The 19,395-nt window shown below is 36.2% G+C and overlaps 1 protein-coding gene across 5 annotated transcripts in view; it reads left to right on the top strand.

Moving 5' to 3' along the window:
• LOC121062899 (nipped-B-like protein) overlaps positions 1–16,064 on the top strand; it is a 222,442-nt gene extending 206,378 nt beyond the window's left edge. For 4 of the 5 annotated variants that reach the window (XM_040543198.1, XM_040543196.1, XM_040543197.1 and 1 more), the window contains 15 exons: positions 788–896; positions 1,503–1,639; positions 4,355–4,495; positions 4,821–4,914; positions 5,025–5,179; positions 5,439–5,529; positions 8,145–8,318; positions 8,869–9,059; positions 9,700–9,807; positions 11,159–11,359; positions 11,759–11,905; positions 13,393–13,688; positions 14,015–14,189; positions 14,502–14,687; positions 15,243–16,064. In XM_040543198.1, coding sequence (XP_040399132.1) covers positions 788–896; positions 1,503–1,639; positions 4,355–4,495; positions 4,821–4,914; positions 5,025–5,179; positions 5,439–5,529; positions 8,145–8,318; positions 8,869–9,059; positions 9,700–9,807; positions 11,159–11,359; positions 11,759–11,905; positions 13,393–13,688; positions 14,015–14,189; positions 14,502–14,687; positions 15,243–15,608 — 2,571 coding nt within the window. In that variant the 3' untranslated portion in view covers positions 15,609–16,064. Of the gene's footprint in view, positions 1–787; positions 897–1,502; positions 1,640–4,354; positions 4,496–4,820; positions 4,915–5,024; positions 5,180–5,438; positions 5,530–8,144; positions 8,319–8,868; positions 9,060–9,699; positions 9,808–11,158; positions 11,360–11,758; positions 11,906–13,392; positions 13,689–14,014; positions 14,190–14,501; positions 14,729–15,242 lie in introns of all 5 variants that reach the window. The other variant, XM_040543195.1, reaches the window with a different exon arrangement.
• Positions 16,065–19,395: the final 3,331 nt, after the last annotated feature.

Genomic DNA, 19,395 nt, shown 5'->3' with positions numbered 1-19,395 from the left:
AGGAAATTCTTCACTCAGAGGGTGGTGAGGCACTGGAACAGGTTGCCCAGAGAAGTTGTGGATGCCCCATCCCTGCAAAGGTTCAAGACCAGGTTGGATGAGGCTCTGGGCAACCTGATCTAGCGGGTGGCATCCCTGCCCCTGGCAGGGTGGGTTGGAACTAGATGATCTTTAAGGTCCCTTCCATCCCAAGCCATTCTGTGGTTCTATGATTAATGCCTGCACTGAAGAGAAGGCTACAGTATGACTTCAATTCTTGTTAGATATTAAAGCATCTTCAGGGACGTAATTTCAGTCCCCAATTTTTTTTCATACAAAAGAAGGCTCAAACTGATTACAATGTTCCTAAAAATGTTTCATCTTAGTTTGATTTTTTTCTTTTGCATGATGTCAAAAACATTCTTTTTGCCTTTGCACTTTTTTCTTAAGCATTTTTAAAAGCCTTCTATTACTTACTGGTAGCAAGTATTTCTAGATTATTGTTTTCCTCATAATTTCATGAAGCACAAAGTTAACTTTCATCCCAGTGCAAAAATCAGTAGAACTGCTGTCTTCTGTTCTTTTGTTGCAGTTAATTTTTCTTTAATTCTCTAGCATTTTGATTTTTTTTAACTTCCTTTAATTTTTTCTTCACAGTGAAGCTTTTATGGAGAAAATAGAGATTCTTTTGTAATGCAAAATCCTTGTGTACCTGTAGTAATTATTATAAAACCAGTATGTATCCAGTGTAAATTAATGCACCAATGCACCCTTACTACTAAATTGTTTTCTCTTTCATCTGCTATAGCTGTTGAAGTCAGAAGAGGATGCCTCATATAAACCTGTGAAGAAAGCCTGTACTCAACTTGTTGACAATTTGGTTGAGCACATCATTAAATACGAGGAATCTTTATCAGGTAATACTATTTAGAATCCAGTAGCTAAATTGCTTTGAATTTTTATAACAGTTTAACAGTGGTTGTTAAAATTACTATCATGAAAAGTTACTGTTACAGAATTCCTATCACAAAACTAGTGATAGTGAATTATTGCATTTCAGTTCATTATGAACTTTTGAGCACTGCATCATAATAAAGCTTCCCTAAGTTTTCTTTAGTTAACCACAATAACAGAACTACTTTTAAAATAATTTGTTAAAACTTTTAGATCACTAAAACCAAAACAAATATGAAATGCTTTATTTGCCTTAATATGTTCCACAGTTGTAATAGGAATCATTGGCTGGGCCAATGTTCTGTATACAGAAAATATTTTAAAAAATACTAATGTCTTTGAAGCATCTCTGCTTCTTATTTCACATATTTTGTGATCCTATACAAATGATAATACATTATGTTCTCATCTCTAATGCTCTTATCTAATAAGAATATACAAGAATATTCTGTACTGATCTTGAAAGATATGTCATGAAAGATATTCATATGATACTTAGGCCATATGTTTTTAATTGATCAAACAATGCTTAGATCTAATATCTTTTGTGTATTTTCTAATTTTTGCAGATTGCGACAACAAAGGCGTGAATTCTGGTCGCTTGGTTGCTTGCATAACCACTTTGTACTTATTCAGCAAAATCAGGCCCCAGCTAATGGTCAAACATGCCATGACCATGCAGCCATACCTCACCACTAAATGTAGTGTAAGTAGAGAAAATAAGAATATTAGCCTTGTTTTTCCCCAAGATAATTAAGCATAGAAATAAATGGCTGTCTTGCATGCTTAATGAAATTGAAGGTAGGAAAAGAGAAATAAAATTGTGTTTCTATTTCATGAACATCATATCTTCTAAAGATACTAGGTCCTCTAGTATGATCTCTGTAGCTTCTAAGATGCTGTTCCTCATCATCTACCTCCACGTTTTACAGCCAAATGAAACTGAAACCTCTACTGCCTCTTTCCCTTGAGGATTGAAAACCACTTTTTCACCTGTTACAAAATCATTCCTTAAATTTTTTTGTTTTGCAGTCACATTCTTAAAAGTAGGTAAGACTTAAGTTATGAATATTAAGACTAAATGTATGGTTCCATGAGACAGGATGATTTCATGTATAGTAAATGTATCAGAAGGAAAATGTCCTGCTCTGTCCTCTTCAGCACCTCACTTCTGCCTTCCCTAGCTTCCACTTATGCAGGTGTTTTGTGCCCCCCAGAAGACAGTTTACCTCTCAAAAACAGTAGAGAGCTATAATGCTAAACCACGCGCTCCAGTAAAGTGCCTCCCCCTCCTCTGAAACATTGTGGAGCTTTTTGTTACTTTGAGTAGCACAGTTGTCTCAGTGAAGGTTGTGATAAATCCTTTATCTGGCAGAAGGAGCAAAGCAGATCATGCAGCCATGGCTAAAAAAAGAGCATGACTGAGTGGGTGGCAGCACTCTATTGAATTAGGTCACCCGCCCTGGGAAGGACAGGTTTCAGAGTACTTGTTATCAGGTGAGCTTGTAGGTATATCCTAGCATTTTGACACAGTTTCCCATAGGATCCTACTGGATAAAATGTCCAGCATGCAGCTAAACAAAAACATCATACGATGGGTGAGCAATTTGCTGACGGGCAGGGCTCAAAGGGTTGTGGTAACTGGGGCCACATCTGGCTGGTGGCCAGTCACTAGTGGGGTCTCCCAAGGCTCCATTTTAGGGCCAGTCCTCTTCAATGTTTTTATAAACAATTTGGATGTAGGACTTGAAGGTGTTTTGAGCAAATTTGCCGACGACACCAAACTTGGAGGAGTTGTGGACTCGGATGAGGGTGGAAAGGCCTTGCAGAGAGATCTGGACAGATTGGAGAGCTGGGCGATCACCAACCGCATGAAGTTTAACAAGAGCAAGTGCCGGGTCCTGCACCTGGGATGGGGCAACCCTGGGTATACGTACAGACTGGGCGACGAGACGCTGGAGAGCAGCCCCGCAGAGAGGGATCTGGGGGTTGTGGTTGACAGCAAGCTGAATATGAGCCAGCAGTGTGCCCTGGCAGCCAGGAGGGCCAACCGTATCCTGGGGTGCATCAAGCACGGTGTCCTGGTTTCAGCTAGAATAGAGTTAATTTTCCTCCTAGTACCTAGTAGGGTGCTATGTTTTGGTTTAGGATGAAAAGAGGGGAAGATGTATGAGGAGCAGCTGAGGTCACTTGGCCTGTTCAGCCTGGAGAAGGGGAGGCTGAGGGGAGACCTCATCGCAGTCTACAACTTCCTTGCGAGGGGGAGTGGAGGGGCAGACGCTGACCTATTCTCCTTAATCACCAGTGATAGGACCCGAGGGAATGGTGTCAAGCTGCGACAGGGGAGGTTCAGGTTGGATATCAGGAAGAGGTTCTTCGCTGAGAGGGTTTTGCACTGGAACAGGCTCCCCAGGGACATAGTCACGGCACCAAGCCTGTCTGAATTTAAGAAGCATTTGGACTGTGCTCTCAGTCATATGGTCTGAATTTTTGGGTAGACCTGTGTGGAGCCAGGAGTTGGACTCGATGATCCTTATGGGTCCCTTCCAACTCGGGATATTCTATGATTTTCTGGGTTCGGTCCTGGAGCACTCTCCAGGCACATCTCCAGCAGATTTTTTTTAGAGCTGTTTCCTGACTAACCGTATAGGAAAGGGGTATCTGATTATTTACTTGCTGCAACATCTCTTTAGTGGCTTACATCGCTTTTGTTACACAGGTTGAGATGAATTGTAGAATAAATTCACCACTGTCAACTTGAATATGTTAAATAGCTTGAGCGTAGCATATGGGAATTATCCTATCGTGATCAGTGAGCCTGATTTGTCAAAAAAAGTCCATTTGTATCAGGATGTATGTATTTAAATATAAGAAATGTTTTCTATAGATTTCTCACAATATATATAAATTCATAATTATGCAAACTAGTAATTGTTTTAATTGTAATTTCCATATTAGTGCACATTATTGTCTATTTTGTTTAAGCCACATTCAGCCATAGCACAACTTCATTTGTTGCTGATACCTGTTGCCAGGTGTTGTGTGTTCTCTAGTGTGCATCAAGAAGCATTCTGTAGATTTGTTGTAGGACTCTTTAAATATATATATATATAATAAAATTATCAGGATCAAAAGTTTTCAGGTGTGCACATAGCCTTGATGAAAGGTGAAATTCTGCTTCTACAGATTTTTTATTTCTGGAAGTTCCATAAAAAACAAGAACTAGCTTTCATAATAATAAGTAATTTAATATCATATGTAAACTATATGAATAGCATTCTAAAACTTTACTAAATACCTCAGTGATATCTTACATAAGAGCTGGGATTTTGTGAATATCAGTGCATATTAATAACAGTTATAGACAGTTTATAGGTAACATATACAGAAATGTTAAATGCTGTAAACACTGTTGTTTCAGACCCAGAATGATTTCATGGTGATCTGCAATGTTGCAAAAATCTTAGAGCTTGTAGTGCCACTAATGGAGCACCCAAGTGAGACCTTCCTTGCCACTATTGAGGAAGACCTCATGAAACTCATCATCAAATACGGCATGACGGTAAGATTTTAATTGCTAATATTCAGTTGTTGATTCAATTTTATGTTGTGAAATGCATTGTTTTGATTTAATGGAAGTCTATCTTCATTATGAAGTTGCTTATGCTGGTCATAGGACCGATGAGCCATGAAAAAAAACAATGTTCTTGGTTTACTGGAGTTTGTATGTGTTGTTGCTGTATTTTAATGATTATGACTTTGGGCAGGTTTTCAAAGCAGTCTAGGAGATAGACTGCTAGAGTGTTTGTTTTAGTTCTACATATCTCCACAAAAATCTCGATTTTAATTTCTAAGTATGTAATTCATTTGTTCTCTCTTGCTCCTAGGTTGTTCAGCATTGTGTGAGCTGTCTTGGCGCTATTGTGAATAAAGTCACTCAGAACTATAAATTTGTGTGGGCCTGTTTTAATAGATACTATGGTAAGTAAAGTCAAGGCACAACGTGTAAGTTTCACTTTTCAGTTTTGGCTACAAGTCTTAGGGATGCACCATGTTTAAATACTGTCATTAAAAATTTTATCTTACTGTAGGTGCGCTTTCAAAATTAAAAAGTCAACACCAAGAAGACCCCAACAGTACAATACTTACTGCCAATAAACCAGCACTCCTTAGATCACTTTTCACTGTTGGAGCTCTATGTCGGCATTTTGATTTTGATCAGGAAGATTTTAAGGGCAACAGTAAGGTAAAATAATTTGTATTTACTCTCCAAGTCTTATGTATATTGAATGTTCCACTTTTATTTGAAAGCACAGTATTCCTAGTTGCTCAATGCTGTTTTTTCATAATGCATAGAAGGATGCTTTTTGGTCTGTAAATATGTGCAAAGGCCATGTAGTAAGATTGTGTTTCTCTTTTCTTTTTGATATTTATGGTTTTCATAAGAGATTAAAAGCATCTGTTTCATCCTCAAACAGTTGTTATTTTTGTTGTAATTTACTCAGGTTAACATTAAGGATAAAGTACTTGAACTGCTGATGTATTTTACAAAGCATTCAGATGAAGAAGTACAGACAAAAGCCATTATTGGCCTGGGTAAGAAATATTAATAATTTTTATTCTGCTATAGTAAACATCTATGCATTCTAGCAGGAATTTATGTATTTATGTAGTGGCAGGGAGTTTATTTAAAATCAAACTTCACTACATGTTTTATTTGAGAAATTGCTAGAGAAATGAAGTCAAAGGGATGCTAATTGTATACTTCTGCAGTAGAGTGGATGCTTTTGACAGCGAATGCCTTTTCGATGCGTGTCCAAGTTTTAAAAAGCAGTGGATTTCAAAAGTAATGGAGATGCAAGTATTTTTTAGCTCCAAATCTTGTGGTTTTTTTTTTTTTTGTTTTGTTTTGTTTTGTTTTTGTTTTTTTCTTTTTCAGTCCTGAAGGCATGGTTAAAGAATAACTAGAAAAAGGGCTGGAAAAATCTTGAGCATTCTAAGTGAAGGGCCAGATCTTCTGCAGGAATTAAGGGAATTATGGCAGTTTGTAACAACTGGGGGTTGTTCTGTGAGATTTCACTAGACATTGAGATGATGACATAGCCTAAATATCACTGTTTTTTTTAGGATTTTGACTGTATTTCAATTTTAAATAGATTTGTTATCTGAAGCCATTAGTGTGGTATCTCAGTGACTTGCAGTAATGCATGAACTGCCATTGAGTGATTTGTATCACATTTGTCTTCTGCTCAAGGACAGAATCTGTACTTGTGAGAGAACCTTGTTTGGGCAGATAGGCCTTGGTTTCTGGAAGAGTTCAGTTCATAGTTATGGCTTGCTCTAAAGAAAGTTCTCTCGTGTGTGAGCATGCTATAATTTAACTGTAAGCTATAGTTTAACTATGGACAATAATTTGCCTTCTTATGCTGCTGTTTTGGTGGCTTTTTAGATGACTAGTAAGGGCTCTGAGGATAAGAACCAAGACTTAATCTTGATTTGAAATTCTGTGAGAATCCATTTCAGATAGCTGAGCAGAATTAATGGCTTTAGAGTTGTCTCATTTGCAGGAGCAATGCCATGGTGTTCTGGACTAACTGGAGTTTTTCTAGGCATTGCATCAAGGTGCACAACACTTCCTGTAGTTTAGTCAAATTTAATTGTCCTGTACAGGATATTGCACGTGGGACATGGGCTACCATGCTAACCATAGACATAATTACTTTACTCATGGACGTTTACAATATTGCATTAGCCAACAATGTTGCTAACTTAGAGACTGAACTCTGATCAGTTTGGGGGAAGGGGAGAAGGTGGGGGTGCCTATCAGTAGTTTTTTTTTCAGATTTTTCTTCCTCTGCCTGTAAGCACCTCGGTCTTTATTTTAATTAAACCTCAGAAAACTGTTTTAAGTGATATATTGATCTCATCTACATACTGGTTCTATTTTGGGGTTAGCTGTTGTATGTGTGGACATGTGGTAGACAGGGCAAAATTCTACCTTACAGGCTGGTAATTGAGCCAAGTTGTCAAATCATTCAACATTTGTATGAAGCAATAAGGTGAAAAGAACTAGCAAGCTATTTCCATGTTTATGCAAAATAAAGGTGTTGCATGAAGAATGCGTATTTTCCTATCAGTAATTATTTGTGTGTCCTTTCGGTAAGGGCCCTGAGAGTAGCAGTGAACAGAGTGAAATCCAGCTGGTGACTGGTCACCAGTGGTGTTCCCCAGGGGTCGGTGTTGGGGCCCATCCTCTTTAATATCTTTATTGATGACTTGGATGAGGGAATTGAGTGCACCCTCAGCAAGTTTGCAGACGACACCAAGTTGAGGGGAAGTGTCTATCTGTCGGAGGGTAGGAAGGCCCTGCAGAGGGACCTGGACAGGTTGGGTCAATGGGCAGAGGCCAATGGGATGAGGTTCAACATGGCTAAGTGCCGGGTCCTGCACTTTGGCCACAACAACCCCATGCAGCGCTACAAGCTTGGGGCAGAGTGGCTGGAAAGCTGTGCAGAGGAAAGGGATCTGGGGGTGCTGATTGATGCTCGCCTGAACATGAGCCGGCAGTGTGCCCAGGTGACCAAGAAGGCCAACGGCATCCTGGCTTGTATCAGGAATAGTGTAGCCAGCAGGACCAGGGAGGTGACCATCTCCCTGTACTCTGCTCTGGTGAGGCCTTACCTCGAGTCCTGTGTTCAGTTTTGGGCCCCTCAGTAGAAGAAGGACATTGAGGCCCTGGAACATGTCTGTCCAGAGAAGGGCTATGTAGCCGGTGAAGGGCCTGGAACACAAGTCCTATGAGGAGCTTCTGAGGGACCTGGGGTTGTTGAGTCGAGGCAAGTCGAGGATATAACATTTTGATTTTTGTTCCTTGATGGTTCCTTGGAGAGCTCCTAATTATTCAGATACTGACCACTACACTGGATGTGCTTCCAGACCTGTATGACTCTTCTTACTGCAGCTTCCCTAGGTCAGCACCCTGTCTTTATCAAGAGTATTGCTTTCATGGCTGATAGAACTCCTTATAAGTTTTGGATGGTGTCCATATGAAAAAGCAATACTGTTTGGATTAGAAAAAGCTATGCTGTTGTAGGAATTGGGAGGGGATAAATTTCATACCTGTATTTTGAAACAAGACTTAAAAAATAGAAATATAATTTCTAGATGATAATGTGGAATATTTCCTCTTCCCCCCCCCCCCTCCCCCTTAGGATTTGCATTTATACAGCATCCAAGCTTAATGTTCGAACAGGAAGTAAAGACTCTGTACAACAGCATTCTTTCAGATAAGAACTGTTCAGTAAACTTAAAAATCCAGGTGTTAAAAAACCTTCAGACCTACTTGCAAGAGGAGGATACACGTATGCAGCAGGCAGACAGAGAGTGTAAGTGTTAAATTCTTCTGTGCTAATGAGGCATTCAAAATCTAACTTTTTTTCATACAGTTATTATATATGTGAACCGAATCACTTAAGATTGTTATCTATCAATAATACTGTACACAAAGTATCCTAGGAGAATTTTCAAAAACCATTATGTGCATAGGTGTATTGAGAAGTGTAGGTTACTATTAACTTTCAAGATGTATAAATTCTGGAAGCAATCCAGAATACATAATTGCTGTAATGATGGTAGTAATGCTTTTCATCAAAATCTTCTCTAAGGTTAATTTGCAGATGCAAAATAAGAAATAATAAGAAAAAATTTAGATTAAAAACTTTTTTTAAGGAACAAGAGTATAATTAAGGTCATGTCTCTAGTTTTCTTGAAGAATGTTTACCATCAGATTGTTCTGCATTTCATGAGATCATAAACACATTCTAAGACAGCTGAAATGTGTATATATTGTAAAGCTTAAAGATCAGTATGCATCAACTAATGGCGAAGTAAATGATTATACTGTGGTGAGTGTTATTGTTTTTGTCCTTTTTACAGGGAAAAAAGTAGCAAAACAGGAAGACCTGAAGGAAATGGGTGATATTTCCTCAGGGATGAGTAGTTCCATCATGCAACTATATCTCAAACAGGTCCTTGAGGCTTTCTTTCATACCCAGTCCAGTGTACGCCACTTTGCTCTAAACGTCATTGCACTGACATTAAACCAGGGTCTCATCCATCCTGTTCAGGTATGGTAGGCTTTTTTTTTTTTTTTTTTTTTTGGGGGGGGGGGGGGGGATAGTATTTTGGGGGGGACATTGGATAGTATTACTTTTCTGTTATAAGTTTCAGGTGTATGCCAGGCCTTTTCCTTCCTTTGATTCTTTATACTGGAAACTGTGTTAGCTTGCCTCCACCTCAATCCCTATATCCTCCAAACACTATGAAATTCCAGAGCCAATGTCAGAACTGTCTTCAGTCATCATCTCCATTATTCTTTGCTTACATAATATTTTTATAATTATTTTTAATGCTGCACCCATCATTCATGTTCAGTTATAAGTTGTGTGCTTGTTTTTTTTTTTTTTTTAAATGACATTTTTTGTACTGTAAATTGACTTTCGAGTTTGAGAGAAATAGGAATGCTACCTGAAACCTTGCACAACTTCTATCATTATTTGTAATGCTGGTCTTTCTTGTATATTGTACTATGTGCTTGCAAAAAGTAGTCAGGTGGTTAAGTTGCATAGAGTTTCCTATTCTAGTTCCTGCAGTAGTCAGAATACAAGAACAACAGTGTTCTGACTGGAAGAACAATGGAAGAACAAAGATAGAGTGAGAAAGAGGTGGTACAATGACTCTGAATAATTATTTCATTTTTTTTTCAAGTGCGTGCCATACTTAATTGCTATGGGCACAGATCCAGAGCCCTCTATGAGAAACAAAGCTGACCAGCAGTTGGTGGAAATAGACAAAAAATATGCTGGGTTCATTCATGTAAGTAATTCTAAATTAAAATTTTACAGAATACTGTTTGCTGATAGTTTAACACTTGAATATGCCTCAGCTGCAGAAAAATAGTAACAAATTAACTATAAGCAGTTGTAAAGAAGATCCTGACTCTTTCCCCGATCAGAGATTTCTGTTGTTAGAAATAGAAAGAATGCAATAGGATGTAATAATTTGAAGCATCTCTTCCAGTCTAAAATTGTCTTTAATTTATAACTCACAATGTTTTGCACAGTGAATAGTACACGAGCATTTATTTGATAAGAGATAAGGACAGGTGTTTCGTAATGTTTAGCAACAACTTACCTATATCAGTAGACTAGGGAAAAGAACACATTGTTCAAAATAGGATTCTAGGGTATTGAGGCTTTATGAATTGTAATCTGAGCTGAAGGAGCATAGGAAGTTGTTTAGAACTGGGGGATCTTGCTAAAGGAAAATCTGAGGGCTAAGTGAGGACTTGTGGAGTTGTGGCATAGTGCTATTAGTTCTGTTTAAGATCTGAAACGGCACTGCAGAACCTTTACCTTATCACAGAAGATCCCATTCTTGGTTCAACATGTGTACTACATTATGGAAGTTCCCAAATTTGCTTTGTATTCCACTGAAATTGGAGCATTGTACTGTTCATGGTATCCAAATATACCTAATGCAATAGGTAAAGGCTGTCAGAGGAGATTTGCTCTGTAGGCAGCTCTGATTTAAATCAATGTATACGTGAGGAGATAACTATACTGAACAAAAGCAGAGGTGGTATGAGGAGAGTTGGATATGCAGCCTAGGTAAGGATTCATTCTGTTCTGAAATTTCAACAGCAGCCGTGAAGTAAGTAAAATCAGCTGGAAATTCTAGGATATCTGCAAAAAATAAAAAAATAAAAATCTCATTTTTTGTTGGTTATTTTGCACTAATATGGACTCAGTATTGGTTTCACTATAGCTGACATAAGCATACACATTTGGTAAAATATTCTGTTCATGTATGAACATTTCAGTATTCTTGAAAGTAGTTTAAGTTGAAATACCTGGTTGCAGTTGGTAAATAGATTAGCTGTATATGTTTCTAACATAGAATGAATGGTGAAAGCAGTTCACAAGACATTTTGATCTCTGCCACAAATTCTGTTTTAATGTTTGCCAACTCAAGAGGTAGTATCACTGCAGTGCATGTTTGAAAGTTCAACTTCAGATGAGCAGCCACTTAAAAGGAAATAAGCTAAAAAAAAAAGTTAGTTTCTGTTAACAGGCATTTGTTTAATTTCCACTGCAAAAAAATATATTATGTGTTTCAGTTTTACTGCTTGAAAGCAATGGTTTAAATAAAAATAAATACTTTTCAGATGAAAGCAGTGGCTGGTATGAAGATGTCTTACCAGGTGCAACAGGCGATCAATACCTGCCCAAAGGATCCTGTAAGAGGTTTTAGACACGATGAATCATCCAGTGCATTGTGTTCACACCTATACTCTCTGATTCGAGGAAACCGTCAACACAGACGAGCATTTTTAATTTCTTTACTCAACCTCTTTGATGATACTGCAGTAAGCATCACATTTCTTTCACTTCAAAAGAAATTCAAATATAGCAGTACAAGCTTAAATTCTCCTTTCACAATGTATTTTTATGACATAAATATTGATAACTTTGTTTCCCTATTGTGTTTTGTTTTGCTTTGTAATATGAGGTATTTACATATATAATATTTGTTATTTTTGCATCATTCTATATCTTTCTATATACCCAGTTTGGATTGATCAAAAATAATGTATCTTCAGTTATGGCTAAATTTTACGTATGTTCTTTAGAGTCAGGTGGAAGATATCTAAAATAAAATTTGTTATGTTTTTTTTGCTCTAGACTGTTAGGAACATATGATAAGAGTATAAATCCAATGTATTTATAGGTACGCTTATAATTTTGTATTTATTCTTAATTTCCAGAAAACAGAGGTGAATATGCTCTTGTACATAGCAGACAATCTAGCATGTTTTCCTTATCAAACACAGGAAGAGCCACTGTTTATAATGCATCATATAGACATTACACTATCAGTTTCTGGTAGCAACCTACTACAGTCATTTAAAGAGGTATGTGCCTTTATAGTTTACTATATTTATTATGGTGGCAACATAAGCTTCTCTATAATTTGGTCAATTTTTCAGTGAGTACAGTACCATTATTATGATATGGATGAGCAGCATTACTTTGTAACCAGTAGTTAAAAAACAAACAAACAAATAACCCTCTTTGTTCTGGCCTGGATCTGGAAGACGCTAATTAAAAACCTTTCCTTACATTTCTGCTTACGTTATTAAAAAAGAAAGAAAAATTTTGAGATCTCAATATTAAATACCTATCATTTCCTAATATTTCTGAATAATAATAAATTGCATGCATCTGGAAGTACATGAACCTGGAATCATCATGAAATATTGGTTTATTGTGGTTGTTTTAATAATAAAATCCAGTTTGCTGTTTAATTCTTTTTGTTCTCAAGTAGCTGATGGTAGTTGCATGTGTGTCACCTGAGAGACTTTAAATACATTGTTTACTGCAAGAAAAGTGTGTGGTATTTCATTTCATATGGTGGTATGTAAGAACCCCGGTCATGGTATAGTATCTGTTGTTACGGCAATACACAACCCTGTAAGAAAAAGGCCTCTATTTCTCAGACTTCTTCATTTCCTGGACAACTTTAACGATAAAAGGTCCAAGCTGTTAAGAAGCAAACCCATTCCAAGAATTTCCAGTCTGATACTAATTACAAGTCAGAGTTGATGCCTGGAAAGTACACTGCTTTGTGTTCTCACCCCACCAAAGTTGATTTTTAATCTGCTAGAAAAAGACAGATTCTTCAGATTGGGCACCAGTGTGTAGCACCCAGCACAGTAAGGATGAGATGCTGACTGGGACATCTTAAGTTCTGTGTTATGAAAAATCATAGTATGTGCAGTAATAATGCAAGTGTGAAATTCTGTAGCTCTAGAAGTAGTAAAACTGATTATTAGTAGCACTGGGTAGGATCCCTTGGGGTTTCTCTGTTCAGCAGCGTAATTAATATCATAACGTTTTAACAGAGGCAAGGATTAAAAAGAGCTTGGACTAGTCTGTACCAAAGTACTTATGGAAATATATGTAGTGTACAAAAATTATATCCAGGTGACATATAAATGGAATTTTCTTCCCGATTTATTGTATTCTGCCTTCTAATGCATTTTTCTGGCACTGCTAAAAGAAAAACTTTTTAAGAATAACATGCCAGTGGAGTACTTGTTGCTTCACTTACTTCTGTTGTACCCACTTGGGGGGGGGGGGGGGGGGGCGGGGGGGGAGTAGTCTTTGGATCAGTTATTTTGGGGTGGGGGTCAGGGTCAGGGGGTAAATTGAGCATTTTTTTTTCCATAAATAATTTTAATCTTTGAATATTGAGTTCTGAATTATTTGTTGTTGTTATATTGTTCAGGGAATTCTTGCTGATTTCAGCCAATGATGATTTTGGAAAGATTTTCTAGAAACAGACATGATGCTACTTTACCCTAATTTTGGAACATGTGTTAATTTCTCTCTGTCACAGTCTATGGTGAAAGACAAAAAAAAGGAAAGAAAGCCTTCATCAGACGAGGAGGCTGAGAGTGACAGTAACAGTGGTAGTGAGAGTGAAAGTGAAGAGGAAGCTTCTAAGCCTCGGAGATTACGGAAACGAGTAGACTTTGATTCAGATTCTGATGAAGAAAATGATATAAATGCTGTGATGAAATGTTTACCAGAAAATTCAGCTCCTTTAATTGAATTTGCAAATGTGTCCCAAGGCATATTATTACTTTTGATGCTGAAACAGCATTTAAAGAACCTCTGTGGATTCTCTGATAGGTAAGGATTGCTTAGATAATAGCCCGATCTTGTAATTTAGTGGGTTCTTTGTAAGGATTAAGTTTGGAAGTTTTTAAAAAAAGTTATTGTAACTAATTGTTTAAGCAATAGATTTGTGTAAGAGAAAAATCGTAAATGTGACAAGTTGAATGTAATGAAGCAGAAACTTTGTCTTAGAAAAAGCAATGATTAATTTATTATCAGGATGTCTATTGTAGATGAAACGATGAAAGTATGACTGCTTATACTGAAGATTTTAAAAGCTTTTCCTTGAAATTATTTTAGAATTTCCTTAAAAACTCTTCTTTCTTGTTTTCTTTAAACAGTAAAATTCAGAAATATTCTCCATCTGAATCTGCAAAAGTTTATGATAAAGCGATAAACAGGAAGACAGGAGTGCATTTCCATCCAAAACAAACTCTGGATTTTCTGCGGAGTGATATGGCTAATTCTAAGATCACTGAAGAAGTGAAGAGAAGTATAGTAAAACAGTACTTAGATGTAAGTAAAGTTGCTCAGCAGAAAATCTAAAACTCTTTTAAACTGGCTAACACAGTACAAACTTGAAAGTAGATGCTAATGAATTGGACAAACATTTCAAAATGTTATGTTCCTGGTAATCTTATGTGATATTCTGATAACTCACAACTTTCTTTCAGGAACACATGAGCTGTTCAAGCTTGAAGTTGTCTGCCATATGTTTTACCCTGTTTCTTTACCTTTCCATTTGATTTAATTTAATGTAGTGTCATATCAATGGTTATTTTTAAAGTCACAGAGTGGACCAATCTTTTTTTTTTTTTTTATGTATAGTTTAAGCTCCTTATGGAACATTTGGATCCTGATGAAGAGGAAGAAGATGGAGAGGTGTCAGCTAGCACAAATGCTCGGAACAAAGCAATTACTTCACTGCTTGGAGGAGGCAGCCCTAAAAACAATGCAGCTGAGACAGAGGATGATGAAAGTGATGGGGAGGATAGAGGAGGAGGCACTTCAGGGGTGAGGCGGAGGAGGAGTCAACGTATTTCGCAGCGTATTACGTAAAATGATTTTTATGTGCTTATAAATGTCAGTCTATTATATTAAATGTACACCAAGTAATGTAATCCACATGAAAGCATTTTGTAGATAGAGATTCTCTACTTAACCATTTATACAACTTTTGTAGAAAGTTTAACAGAAAAGACAATAATAAAAAAAATAGAAAATGAGATTTATCCAGCATAAAAAGTTATTAATTTTCCTTTGGAATGTACTGTGTGTTATCCTTTTTATTGTTGCCAAGTTTTTATGTAGCTTTATTATTCATGTGTATATATAATTTTATATATCAATAAGAGATAAAGACACGGGTACAAATTAAGAGTATGTGATTTTACAAGGATATGTTAACCCCTTGGCGCTGGCGGTCGCGGTGCGTCTCATTGCCGGCAATGGAATGTGTGCTGGGAAATCCCAACTCCCGGCGTCAAGGGATTAAAAACAATAAAAGCAATAATTTCACTAAAGTTCTTTTGTGTAACACTTGGTCTTTTTTCCCCCCCAATGTTTTAGTCATTGAGAAGGTCAAAACGAAATTCAGACTCTGCGGAGTTGGCTTCACAGATGAATGAAAGTGTTGATGTCATGGATGTCATCGCTATTTGCTGTCCAAAGTACAAAGACCGACCACAAATTGCAAGAGTAGTACAGAAAACCAGCAATGGCTTCAGTGTTCAGTGGATGGCAGGCTCCTACAGTGGCTCCTGGACTGAGGCTAAGCGCCGTGATGGCCGCAAACTGGTGCCTTGGGTAGACACTATTAAAGAGTCAGACATTATTTACAAAAAAATTGCTCTAACGAGTGCTAATAAGCTGACTAATAAAGTTGTTCAGACTTTGCGATCGCTGTATGCTGCCAAGGATGGAACTTCCAGCTAATGAATTTGTACATGCAGCCAAATTTGCAGGAATTGAAATTACACAAAAACTTGAAATATCAACTTTCTGGAAACAAACAAACAGTTAAATGAAGAGTAAGAATGGGACCTGGGACACAGGAAAAAAAAAAAAAGCAGGAAATGTTTGGTAAACATTTTTGTGGGAGCTTCCTTCGCTGTTGTGCAGCAGAAACTTCTCAGTTCATTTTTACTCCCACTGTATTATAGTTTAACAAAAAAAAAAATGTTTATATCTTGAAAAAAAAACAATTTCTGTTTAAAAAAATAAATAAGTGAATGTTGGAAATTAGTCTGTTAATGTTCTTAATAAAGTGTTCTTGAAGTTTAACCTAGCAGCGGATGGCTTTCTTTAGCTTAGCCCAGTTTCCAGGAAAGCATTGTTTTTCCAGGCTGTAAAATGGCAGAATCTCCTGGATATATAATTTATTCTGTTGAAGGAAAAAAAAAGTGGGGTGTGTGTGTGTGGGTGGGAGCATGCAGTATCTCTGACCTATCTGCAGGAGGAGTTTTTGTAAATGTAGATTTGATGTATTAGGTCACCCTGAAATACTACAAGAAAAGGGATCCCCAGCAAATCTGGTGGAATGAATACTGCAATAAATTTTTTTACTTCTCTTTGTTACTTGTCTGTTTCCATTTGAATTTCTTATTGTAAAGATCTGTTTAAATCCATTTATATTATTTTGCAGTCTTTTATGTAATATTTACTATATTAGTGGTTTTCAATTCAAGACATAAGATATTGTTTATACAGTTTGTATAGGCTGATTTCTGAATAATTGGTATCTTCAGTTTTATCCCTTAAGGGATATAAACGCAAGTTAACTCCAGGGTTTTATTGTATCCTGCAATATTTAGTGTTAACTATATAATTTAGCACTGTGCCAAACACATTTTCAAGAGTACATTTTGATATAAAAAGAAACTATAGTTTATTCCTTGTATGCTTCAATTTCTTTCTAATGCTGTCCAAATGGTAATTTATGATAGTTTAAATTTTGGGAAAGCTGAATGACTATTCTGCTTGGGCTAACTGGCCACATATGCATGTCTCTGGGTTAATATATATAAAGGTTTATGTCAAAAGGAGATAGCTACCAGTATCTGAGGAGTGAATGGGTACAAATCTGGGTAATTATGTTACCTTCCTTCACAAATTATTTTTTTAATGTTTGTATATTAGACTTTTTGTTTTTTTTTACAAAAAATCTAAACCAGCTTACTTTTTAGGGGAATATTAAACCCTGCTGTGTTTTCAGTATATTTATCTATAAAACATGTTCCTCAATAAGTAAATCTTTCTTCATGTTTATTTTCTTTCACAAATTTAATTTATGGTAGGATATTGCTTTTATGAAACTATCTGGCAGAACTCTAATATGTTATTTGATTTGTGAGTAAAAGTAACAATATTCCAAAAGATTTTAATGTACAGGAATAACATTAAACTGAAATGATTAACAACTCCTCAGAATCTAGTTAGTAATTGTTCTTATGGGAAACGCCTTTTTGCTGTTTCACCACTGGAATTTTTCTGAACAGAAATATTTTCCCACCTTTTTTCTTCACTGTTGCTATTTTCTTCACTGTACAAAAGTCTACATCTTGAGCTAAGATAGGTATTGATAAATTTGGGAGAAGTAGAAGTCACGCCTGCAGCTCAGGGTGCAGAACATTTTTGTAGCAAATCATGAAATACTGTATTTCTCAGGGCCAGGAGCAGCTTTTATAGTGGGAATTTCATATATTCACTTTGAGAATAGAGGGGTTGTATGACATGTCACATGTTATTAGTAGAAAGTTGAAAATACTTCAAGGGAAAACTCCAAATGATAAAAACAAGAATTTCATATAGATCTGCAGTCTCAAATGAAGTTGTCACTAGTCTGTTAGACATTTCTGATGCTATTTATATTAAAGCATCATATTTTAATAGGTAATACAAATATTTCAGTGATCATAAACATTTTTTTCCTGGTCATGTGGCTTTCCCAATAGCAAAGAAGTTTGTTTTTAATAAATTTTAATTTGTTTGGTATTTGTTAAAATAAAATTATCAGAAAAAAATATAATTAAAAAATAGAAACCTGATGTCTAAAGTTGTCTTAGTTAAGAGGAGCATATATGCTTCTTGATGGGATCTCTTGGCTATAATATAATATAGACTTATAAAAGTAATTATAGATTATTAAATAAATTGATAAAGATTCTCACTAGTTAAGAGCCCTTCCGTGCTATCCATAGTAAGATTTAGTTTTGTTTTGCCTATCACAAACATTCAGATTGCTTGCTGTGAAAGAAAAAGGTAGCAGAGTTCATTTTGGGGAAAACAAATTCCTGTTACCTTTTCATAATACGGGCCGATTATTTTCATCAATACAAAATAGCCTGAGGCTGCAGTTGTAATTAGTGCAGTACTCAGCCTCTGAGTAGCAGTTATGGGTTTACCAACATGAACCACGTTACTGGCAACAGCATGTACCAAGATGAGGGGTGTTTTACATTAAAAAAATAAAAAGCAAGGGGAAAAAAAGTGCTGCAGTGCAGTAACTGATACAATAACAGAATTTTACTCGTTTGTTTTGACATAGCTTTGTAGTATTTTTTCACTGTATGGCTATAGATTTTTACATGCATAACTATAATTATTGATTTTTTTATTCTTCCTGCTTTTTCCCTTTGCGTACAAGTTCTGTACGTGGAACCTTGTTGTGGTAGCTTGCATTGCAAAGAGATATTGTCAAGTTTTTAGAATTAATGGTAACCATATTGTACTTTCTAAGAAAACATGGACATTTCCACAATCTAAATAAGAATGAGATGGTTATTTTTAATCTTTCACCACAGTATTGTAAAATTGCGGAATAATTCTTAAGTATTTTCGTTATCTGCAGCTATAAAAGATCACAATAGTTTTTTGGCAAAACTTTAATTACAAATAAGTATTTTTAAACAATTCGGTAATGCCCTTTTGTATGTTTTTGAAGTTCTCTATTGCTTATATCAACAACTAATGTGTAAAGGTAGATGTGGGCAAAATTCAGTGTAAGTATTTTAGTGAAGTGTGGCCATTAAAAAGCTATTTACCATTTTAAAATCTGAGTCAAACTTTAGCGTTTCTTTTGCCCTTGTGATGTTACTAGTGAAAATATTGTTAATGTGGAATAATTAGGTTGCGCTAAACATTAGCTATAACATGAAACACCTTGTAGCACTGAAATAATTCTTAAATGTATTTGTGGCTCATGACAAAAAGTTTGTAATGGAGTCTGACATCTGGTGCTAGTTAAGCAGCCGGATATTCTGCCTAAATGCAGGTGTTAATGTTCCAGGTTAATGAACGGATCAATTCAACCGATCTTTATTATAAAGCTAATGCATTTTAACTCCAAGCCCCAGACAGATGTTAATGGAGTTAAATTCAAACAAACACCTAAAGCTTTTTGTTCACATGCCCAACGCTCTTTAAGTCTCATGCACTAGAAATAGCAGGAGCTCAAGGCACAAATCCTGTATCTTAGCTTGCTCCCACTCACCAAAGAGTGACCACACCATAACCATACAAACATTTTCATATCCGTCAGAGAATTTGTCATATTATCATTTAAAGTACTGAGTTGTAATGGGTGAGTTCTTAATGTAAGTAGTGAGTTTTTAGATTTCATGGTTCTTTGACTAAATATTAAAGTGTTACTGTTATATACAAATAAAGTCACAGTATTTTCATACTTCATTTATTTAAAATAAATGTTTTAAAAGTTCAGTTA

This window comes from Cygnus olor, assembly GCF_009769625.2.
Source record: "Cygnus olor isolate bCygOlo1 chromosome W unlocalized genomic scaffold, bCygOlo1.pri.v2 SUPER_W1, whole genome shotgun sequence".
Lineage (NCBI taxonomy): Eukaryota > Metazoa > Chordata > Aves > Anseriformes > Anatidae > Cygnus > Cygnus olor.
The sequence above is the reverse complement of the archived record's forward strand: the minus strand, read 5'-3'. Positions and strand labels throughout refer to the sequence as shown.